Source organism: Sinocyclocheilus anshuiensis, unplaced genomic scaffold (assembly GCF_001515605.1).
Source record: "Sinocyclocheilus anshuiensis isolate Anshui unplaced genomic scaffold, SAMN03320099.WGS_v1.1 scaffold415, whole genome shotgun sequence".
Taxonomy (NCBI): Eukaryota; Metazoa; Chordata; class Actinopteri; order Cypriniformes; family Cyprinidae; genus Sinocyclocheilus; species Sinocyclocheilus anshuiensis.
The window spans coordinates 2044089-2055084 of NW_015552655.1; the positions used below are offsets into that span (position 1 = coordinate 2044089).

The following is a 10996-nucleotide window of genomic DNA, read 5'->3' on the forward strand; positions in this document are numbered from 1 at the left end:
ACACACACACACACACACACACTCTTTAAAAATTATTTTTCAAAATTGTTAAAACTACAAGAACTTGTTTTTTCTACTTCAGAATTTAATGTTTAATTCAGTTACTTGCCTTTTTTTATACTTAATTGTGAAATTTACTAGCAATTTCTGAGTGAAGATTGTTTCGACACCATTTTTTTTCCAGTGAACATATACACACACACAATATGCGCAATAACAGTAGTGATGGTTGACTTATCAAGAGCCACTACTAGAGAAGAATGACTGCAAAGAGGAGGAGGAGGATGAAAGAGATCATTAGAGGTGGGAGGAAGTATGACAGACAGAGATAGGAACACAAAAACCATGACAGGCGGAAAAACTCTCATCAAAGGCCTTTTCAGTATTTAAACATAATAATGTTAGAACATAAATACAGAACAGCATTTTTAGAATATCAATTCTAAGCTGGGTGGGATCGGTACAAAACGGGCCCTGATTCAATCCTGCACCTCCCATACGATCACCAAGGCTCAACAAAGGTGTGTTACCTGCTGCCGTGCACAGTTGGTGTTGACCAGCGTGGCGGCGTGCTGCGGAGGGTATTTGTTTCTCTGATGCTCTATGTCACCACTCTTGTGGAGCTTAGCATAGGCCTCCATGTCGGGGTTAGAGAGGCGGCGCGTGTTGCTGCCCAGAGTGTGATAGCGGCGCTGATATTCGGCATCATCCCCACGCAACATCACAAGCACTTTATCTTCTAGTTCTCCCTCTCAAACCTGTAGAGAGGAAAAAGTGTAAAGCAAAAGGTCAAGAGTTGGATATCTGGTATGTTGGATGAAGCAGTTCGATATATACATACTAAACGGTTTGAAAGATTAGTATTAGAGCTTCCCAAGTCAATGTATTGTAAAATATGATGTCTAAAGTGACTGGATGGTATGTTATTTTCGATGTATTTTGTATTAGTCAATGTTTTTATGCTAATATTACTCACAACCCCTTGCGCTACAAATGAGGACTGGTTTCTCTGATGTGTTTTCAAGACTAATCTGATAATGTTGTAGTAGTATGTCCTAGTTTCGGTGTACTGGCTTACTGTATAGCTGTTAGTACATGCTTTACTATCATACACACACTTTTCATAACTCATGCTTTGCAGAAGTACACTGTAAAAAATGACCGTGAATTTAACGGTAAAAGACTGTAAAAATGCTACAGTAAAAACCTGTTAAATGGTTAACGGTAAATTCCCTTGGATTTAGAGATGTGTTATTATTGTTAACTAAAATGAAACTATTACAAATAATTTGCATTAATTGCAATAAAGATGAAATAAAATGTAAAAAAATTAATAAATAAAGCAATAATTTCTTAATAAATGTAATAAAATTAATAAATAATATTAATAATAAATAAATAAATAATTAATTAATAAATAATAAAAATTTCATTAAATTAAATATTAGATTAAAAAAAAACAATTTTTTAGCATAGAGCAACAAAATAATTTTTAATAATAATAGTAGTACTAGTAATAAATAAATAATTAATTAATAATTTTACCATCACAGAACTATGTAAATGTACTATCAAAAAAAAATAGTCAGTTACCTGAAAAAAGTGCTGCATGGATATTATCAAACAAAAAATAAAATAAATAAATGAAATGGCTTGGCAACTACCTGAAATAAAATAAGTTTAAATTGAAGTGCTAAAAATAAATAAATAAATAACTTAAAGCTAAGGAGAGATATTAAATGAATAAAAATGACAAAAGGCACATAAAACTGCTAAAATTAAAATAAAACTGAAAATATAAAAATAAAAGCCAATTTAAAATATTAATAACTACTATAGTAGTATTATGTACAGACATTTACAGGTACAATCAGATTTTATTAATCAACTAAAACTAAACGGTTTTATAAATTAAGTTTTAGAAAAGAAAATCTGCTGTGCATCTTGTCATGCAAGTATAGATCATAAATATAAATTACCTATGCAAAACATGCCAGCATTTGCTAAATGGTATTTACAATATTACTATGTTGTTGCCAGGTAAGCGAAGAAAATCCACCCCCAAAAAGTCAAAAGGTTCCATCTTTGAAATTTCAAATATTATAATTACTAACATGTCCATTCGTGTTGTAGCAGCATCATGTAGCAGAGTTCGAGCAAAGCACTAACCTGAAGAATGAGCAATAATAATAATATTCCTTCCATTAGTGAATATTATTAATTATAGCTCAAATGTTTGAGAAAACTGATCCAGTAATATATGAAGCAACCGTGCAGTGACAGTAAAGACGTGACATTCACATACAGTTAAACCCTGATGTCTTCACACAGCAGTGTACGATACAGTCATATCTCTCAAACCCAACGGGAGGGAAAACTGACGTGTTAAAGGAGGGAAGAGGAAATCAGGGATGTAGATAAGATGGCGAGATGGTGGGACGGAAATTGTCTGATGCTGTGATAAAGGTTGAACATGATAAAACAGGCAACCGCGTGCTGATTGGAGAATTATGAGTCGTGTGTGTTTTGCTGGAGGATATATAACACAGTGAGCTCTATCACGTCAGCCAACACTAACGCTGTCTGACCTGTCAAACTGAGAAACACACAGCCATACATCCTCTGGACTCACTCACAATACCACTATTAAGCTGAGAATGACGTCACGCACACAGAAAATCATTATACAACCAAAGAGAGATGCATTTAGCAAATTTTTGCATTACATTAACACACAGCTACAATATGAGTGCTAAAATAATAAAAAATAGGAAAACAGAGCAACAAAATGATTTGCAATAATAATAAGTAATAATAAATAATTGTATTTTAACACCACAGGACTATGTACTACGATTTTTGTTTATATAATATATGTGTGTGTACTGTGTATATTTATTATGTATATATAAAGACACACATACAGTATATATTTTGCAAATATTTACATGTATATATTTATATTCATATAATTTATATTATATATAAATATATTTAATCTATAAACATAACATATTTTTCTTAAATACATGTATGCATGTGTGTGTATTTATATATAAATAAATATAGACAGTACACACACATATTTTATGTACACAAAAACTTATTTTGGATGTGATTAATTGCGATTAAAAATTGCCCAGCACTAAAATAAAGTACTAATTAAATAACTAACTAAATAAACAAAAAATAAATTAAAAACAAACAACTACAAATTAAAGTAAATAACTAAAAACTACATTTATTAATTAATTAATTAATTAAAAGGCAAATAACTGAAAAAAGTGAACACTATTAAAAATACATATATGAACTACTAATTAAATAACTAACTAAATAACCAAAAATACAAAAACTAAAATAAACAAATAAAACAAAATATAAACAAGCAACTAAATAAAAACAAAATAGCTTAAAACTAACTTATTAAAATTGTAATTAAAACATTCAATAAATAATAAATAAATAAATAAATAAAACTAAAATAAATAGGCTAAATAAATAAAACAAAACAATTTAATAAATAAATACCAAAAAAAGCTAGAAAAATAAAAATATTATTAATTATAAAAATAAATAAACTACTAAAATATTACCTTCCCTTTTTGTCCCAGTTTGCAGCTTTAAAACATTTTTTTTTTTTAATAAATCTGGTCACAAAACCTGGCGACAAAACAACTCAGAAGAAAAAAAATTTTTTTCATAGGTGTTGTGGAGACTCAACACCCACCAAGGAGCCCAAAATAGAGGCCCAAACTAATAAAGACACCCAAAACAACAAAACCCACAGAAGAGATGGGAGATCAAAGGAGAACACATTATATTAGCATACCGCTGGGAGGAAATACAGATGGAGAAAGCGTTTCAGAGAGTGAGAGGAATGGATTAATCCACAGATAGTCACAGAGACCGTCACATGCTGATTTACCACAAGAGCTTTAAACCTCCTCTACACCAGAGCAGCTGTAATTAATGAGATGGACAAGTGGGCGGAGCCAGAGACTACAGCAATTGACCAATGAGAGCGTGATTGGGTCTCTTGCAGCATGAAATTATATTTGAATATTACAAATCAGCAAAGTTAAAACAAATTGAGAACATTTTCAGGTACATTTACATTAAAAAGCAAGTAGTCTGTACAACGTGTGCACTATGTTCCAAGTCTTCTAAAGAGATATGATGCCTAACAAAAGCTGCAAATAACATCATGAAGTAGACAGCTTAAGTAGAAAAGTTAGCACTCAAAAATACACTTCCATCTCATTATATATGGCCTGATGCTGAGAGCACATGATTGAACTTTCTAGGGACACATGTCATGTCTGTCAGTGTGTAAACAGTCTTCCCAGCTGGGCTAACACACTTTTTCCCACCAGAAGGCAAGGACAGTGACAAGCAATGTGAAGTGAGCACACAAATACAACCAGACACAGCTCTACTTAACATTTAATGCTAATTACAGATCATTTATTCATAATGCGAGCTGCTTGGAAGAAACCAACAACTGGGATGGATTCAAGTAAACAACACGCCTGCTATAGAAGGCACTTACTCAGTATTATTAGGCAGTAAATGCTGTAGGAGTGTATAATACGCAAGTACAATTAGAACTTAATTCTAGGCTAAATAAACTAGTTTTTTGTTCCGCTTGAAGAAAATGTGGTCCTTGCCTCTGGAAATCTCATAGTGGGGATTGCTGTAAAAGGCAAAACTGTAGAAGTTTGTCTGCAGTATGTGAAGGTGCTGTCTGTGTGTGTGTGTGTGTGTGAATGTTGCGTAGTGCGTTAAGTTAAAAGTTCAACTTTTAAATGGTCATTCCACTGTTTTGCGTCTCATGTTTTTGAACACATAATATGAATGCGGCAACTTTTAAAAAACGTGTCTTGAAACCTTGCGCTTTTAAGCTGTTTTTTTTCATTCCACTGCTTGCATCTTGTGTTTTTCAACGCAATATCATATTTCTATGTGAGTGACACGAGTCATTTCTGCAGTAAATTATAATATCTAAATACAGTCATAAATATTTGTTTAGAAGCAAGCAATGCATCAGGTTAAAGTTAAGTTCTAACTACATTTTTGCATCGTTTTGAAGAAAATGTGCGTGATTTGAAATATTCCTGCATAAATTGATTTTTTAAAATGTGTAAGACGCTTTGGATAAAAGTGCCTGCCAAATGCATGAATGTAAAGTATGATTCATGTCTGTAGCATAAACAGCGGGAAATGAGTTACGGTTCAAATTTATGGTTCAGTTTTATTTTAGTATCGAGATACTGTTATACAGTAGTTTTTATTAATATTTTGTAAAGGTTTTTATTTTTTGTTTTAGATAAAGATTTAGTCCTTTTGTTGCGTTTTTGCCATTTTTATTAGTTTTTTTTATTATAAATATGTCTATATATTGTAGTTTTTATTAATTTATTTCAGTTTGTTATTTTAGTTCATCAAGATAAACTAAATAAAAATGAGAAATGTTGCCTTAACAACTATCTGAAATTATTTTTATATACATTTTATTTCAGTTAAAGTAACACTTTTTTTTATGTGTATGTTTTTGGTTTTTAGTTTTTAGTTAATAATAATAATAATAAAAAACTCCAAATATAAGCAATCGCAATAGTGATACTTGCAATTATAAATGCAAACAAATAATACATAAAGCAAGACATTTCCTACCTGAAACTGATACAAAGATTTCCATTTTAGCAACAGACAAAGACAAGAAGAGAGCAGGTTTTCAAGCTGTATCGTAACTATATATATATATATATATATATATATAAAAAACTTCCAGGACTGACAGGAGCAATTACGCCTTGATGGCCACCAGAAACTTCCATCAAAGCTGAAGTATGTAATTTCTGTGCCACTGGCTGCACCAAACATAATGATAATAATTATTTCCAAACAGGCTTCCTATATCAGCCCTTGTGCCCTGCCAACATCTGCCAATGTTCAGATAAATATTATTATTGGTAGTCATACATTCACAGCAGTGGTTGAGACAGAGGTTGACATGTTATTCCTTTCAAACAAAAAGAGCAAAGTTAAAAGCAGCACAACATTTAAACTCATTCTAAGAATTCAAGTATTTAAACATTAAATGGTTACACACTTTTAACCTTTAGGCTCATTTTAATACCAGTTGTGACAACCAATCAGCAGCTAGCAGAGCCCTCAAAGAACCAATCAGGGCTTGCAGTTTTATATTTGCATTTAGCAGATAACATAACCAGAGCCAACAATATTTGCATGGCTAATGAGAGGTTTATTAGAAAGCTATATTAGTTCTATTCTCTCTTTGCTTATTCTCTGTCCTTGGTTATCCTTGGAATCATCTATAATGACAAATGAACTTGACTAGTGACCACCCATGTGTCCATGTGTTTGTGTGTGACAGAGTGCACAAAGATTGATCACTGCCCAATTTTAACACTCCTCAGACAGACACATAAAGCAAGTGTGGCATGACAGGTGTTTGACCCCGGCGCCTCGGACACTTCTAAGCAGGTATGAATGATCGGCAACAAGTGTCAGGGGATTCTGGGAATTCTCGCCTGGTGGGAGTCAGTAAAGTGGCCTGGAGATTAATGATCCGTAGTTTGCTGTCAGAAACAGATGAGAGATGATGAAAGCTGGGTGAAAAATAATGGAAAAAGTGAAGCACAGGTAAGATTTTGGGGCTCATACAAAGTGGTCCATAAATTAAAAATGATGTATTAATTTATTAAATACAATTAAATATCTATAAAATTAAATACTAATTTATAAGAGGCATTTCAAATTAAGAAATCATTTATTTACGTAATATACATTTCTTATTAATTTAACTTTAGGAAATTATATAAATTAATTAAAAATTTAATATAAGAAATAAATAAAATTATAATAAAAAATAAATGTACAAGAATATAATTTAATACTTTTGGAAATAATCTGTTAATTGCGTAAGTGAAAAATTGAAGAAATCAATTATTTAGACAAGTTGATTATTAATTTAACTGCAGGAAATTATACAGATGAATAAAAAATAAAATAAGTAAATACAACAAATAAATAAATTATGATATAATATAATACATTTGGAAATAATCTGTATGTTGCATCAATGAAAAGTTAATGAAATCTATTTTTTTAGACAACTTGCTTATTCATTTAACTGTAGGAAATTATACAAATTAATACAAAAAATTGTAAATATAACAAATAATTATATAATATTTCTGGAAGTAATCTGTATAATGCATCTATGACAATTAAATAAATCAATTTTGCTTATTTAACTTTCTTATTTAACGGTAGGAAATTATATGAATGCATAAAAAAATATAATATATAACATAATTTATATTATATTATTATATAATATCATAAATATAATATTTCTGGAAATAATCTGTACACTGTATCAATTGGGGGAAAAATAAGAAATCAATTATTTAGGCACCTTGCTTGTTAATTTAACTGAAGGAAAGTATATAAACACATACAAATAAAAAAATATATACAATTACATTAATAAAAAATGGATCCAATATGAGAAAGATGATATTGTGTTTTGATTTCTTTTCTAGTCCTGTTTCAGGCCTGATTGTGAGCGTAATGAGAAACGCCCAGAGTCCTTGACCGTACGGGGGGCGTGTCCAGTGCTTCTCATTATGACATCACAACAGAGGTCGTCACTCATGGTGACGGTGACCTCGCCGTTAAACACTGTACACACCGTTTGTGTGCCATAGAGTGAGCACACAGGCTGAGATGAGACAGAAAGAAAGAAAGAAAGAAAGAAAGAAAGAAAGAAAGAAAGAAAAAGAAAGAGGCAGTAATAAGGATTATGCATGCTGAGTTTAATAATATGATATCATAATGCAGAAATCTAAAAGAGATGATCCATCATCTGCAGGTGTTTAATAAAACAATCTGGACTGTGCTGGACGTCAATAACCAGTCCAGCAGCACACAGTAATAGAGAAGTTCATCTAAAGACCCCCTAACCACAGAATGAAAATGAAAGAAAATCAGAGAACATATGAGAAGCCTAACACTGTTTGACAGCAATTTACTGTGCTGTTACAACATCTGCACCCCAGCAGCGAATCTCATGATCTGTTATCAGGCTCCACTACCAGGGATTTCCCATCATCAGATGAGAAACTGATGAAATCACATGAATCAGGGGGAAATGTTTTAGCAAATGAAAAATAAAGTCTAAGGGCCTCATTTACAAAAAAGCATGTGCAAATAGATGTGATTCTACACTACACTACACTACACTTCACATGCGTGGGGGTAATCGTGGCCTAATGAATAGAGAGTCGGGCTTGTAACCCAAAGGTCGCAGGTTTGAGCCTCAGGTCCGGCAGGAATTGTAGGTGGGGGGAGTGAATATTCAGCACTCTCTTCACCCTCAATACCACGACTGAGGTGAGACCCTTGAGCAAGGCATTGGAAAACATATTCCTGGGCCGCCCACTGCTCTGGGTGTGTGTTCAGTGTGTTTCACTACTCACTGCTGTGTGTGTGCACTTGGATGGGTGAAATACAGAGCGCAAATTCCGAGTACCAGTCACCATACTTGGCCACAAGTCACCTCCTTTCCTTTCCTACTGTTCAAAGTCTGTGATTAGTAAAATGTTAAAATATTTTTGAAAGAAGTCTCTTATGCTCACCAAGGCTGCATTTATTAGATAAAAATACAGTAAAAAAAATAATATTGTGAAATATTATTGCAATTTAAAATAACTGTTATCTATTTGAATGTATTTAAAAATGTGATTTATTCCAGCGATGCAAAGCTGAATTTTCAGCATCATTACTCCAGTCTTCATTGTCACATGATCCTTCAGAAATCATTCTAATATACTGATTTACTCCTCAAGAAACATTTCTGATTATTATCAATGTTGAAAACAGTAGCGCTGCTTCATATTTGTGACCCTGGACCACAAAACCAGTCATGAGGGTCAATTTTTTAAAACTGAGATTAATACATAATCTGCAAGTTGAATAAATACGCATTCCATTGATGTATGGTTTGTTAGGATAGGACAATATTTGGCTGAGATCTAGAATCTGAGGGTTCAAAAAAAAAATCAAAATATTGAGAAAATCGCCTTTAAAGTTGTCCAAATGAATTTCTTAGCAATGCATATTACTAATCAAAAATTAAGTTTTGATATATTTACGGTAGAAAATATATTTACGGTACTTATTAATATCCTAATGATTTTTGGCATAAAAGAAAAATTGATAATTTTGACCCATACAATGTATTGTTGGCTATTGCTACAAATATAACTGTGCTACTTATGACTGCTTTTGTCCTTCAGGGTCACATTTTTGTCAGGATTCTTTTGTACTTTCCAGTACAAATATCAAAGGATTCAAGAAACATTTAAATAAGAAATAAATAAACAAACTTAATTTAAATGGAAAACAAGTTTATTTTTCTTACCGCATTGGCTGACATTTTTCTTGTTTTTTAAGCATACACATTTTGATAATATATATGTACTGTATATTGATAATAATTTTGATAATATGTCAGTTTGCTTCTCAAGTGTATGTTTCTTGATTTAAAAATGTTTGTACTTGGAAAAAAAACAAGTCAAAAATACGAAGAAAATCACTCTTTGCAGTGCAGTTCACAAGTTCCTCACAGGAAATTAGGGCACAAGATATGCATGATCCCAAATTAAAGATATCATGATACTGAAGTGATGATGTCATGGAGGAAATGAACAAGCAATCATAACTTGAGGCTGATATTTCAGAGTACACGAAACACCTGCTGGAAGGTGAACGTCTGATTAGATACTAATCAGCGTTAGCAGATACACCAGCGGGACATAAACACGCACTTGCTAAAGTGGAAGGTGGAATAAAACTCCAACTCTTTCTGCTTGTTATCCAGCGCACAACTTATTACGCACACACCGAACAGGCATGTTGCTATGGGAAAATAACAAGAAAACTATCTAATTATAAGTATGAGCATTAAATCATCGCGGCGACGGCTGAATGTTAATTAATTTCACCATGAGGAGAAACCAGTATCACGAAAATCGTCAGCGGACCGAGATTTCACACCAGTAGATTTAAATGAGGCACAAAATCTGACCTCTCGCCACTACGTTTTAATTAACATCTCTCCCTCTGTCTCTCAGGAGTCTCTCGGCGGAGACGGGATTCTGTTTAACCTTTGACCTTGTGACAGACCGCCCACAGGAGGCTCTAAACGGTCAGAGATTGAGGATTGACACCAATGTAGCCGTTCTCAGGGTCAGTCCCCTCATGAGGAGCACCGCCGGGTGTCGGAGGACATGTCTTAAATGAATAACCATCCTATCTGCGTGGTTCATCAGCAGTAAAACATGTTACGCTGACCTCAGTGTCATCTAGCGATAATCGAAAGCAGATTTAATGGCTTCTTACAGCAACTGCAATGCTTTTATTTGTAAGCATGCATGTAAAACCGTCTGCATGCATATGGACGTCAAAACCAACATATGGGGTTACAGATGTTGTGTGAAAGAATCACAAACATGTCCAGAAGACCAAATCTGGTTAAATATGCATGCACATTAACCTGTAGCCAGCAATACAGTTTTGGCTGAAAAAAGACCGTATAGAGACCAGAGCTGAGTAGATTACTTACCAATTGTAATACGTTACTGATTCCAAATTACATGACATATACTGTAGTTAGTAGCATAATCCATTACATTACACATTTTAGGTACTATAATCAGACTACTTTTTGATTACTTTTGACCTAACTCGTTTATCACATTGATTTAAATTAGTGCTGTCAAACTATTAATCGTGATTATCGATTAATAATGTCATGAATCGCGTTCATAAAGACAATATCGAACCTTAAAGGTGGGGTAACTGATTTCTGGTAGCCAATGTTGACATTTGAAATCACCAAAACAAACACGCCCCTACCCCAAAAGGGACTCGCCCCTATTTTGATAGCTCCGCCCCACACATA

The 10996-nt window shown here is 33.0% G+C and overlaps 1 protein-coding gene across 1 annotated transcript in view; it reads right to left on the reverse strand.

The window, feature by feature from the left end:
* The window catches only part of LOC107667159 (SRC kinase signaling inhibitor 1-like), a 55427-nt gene that overhangs the window by 31891 nt on the left and 12540 nt on the right, over positions 1-10996 (reverse strand). The window contains exon 2 of the mRNA XM_016458751.1: positions 531-758. Within this exon, the coding sequence (XP_016314237.1) occupies positions 531-722 (192 nt within the window). The 5' untranslated portion in view covers positions 723-758. The remainder of the gene's footprint in view (positions 1-530; positions 759-10996) is intronic.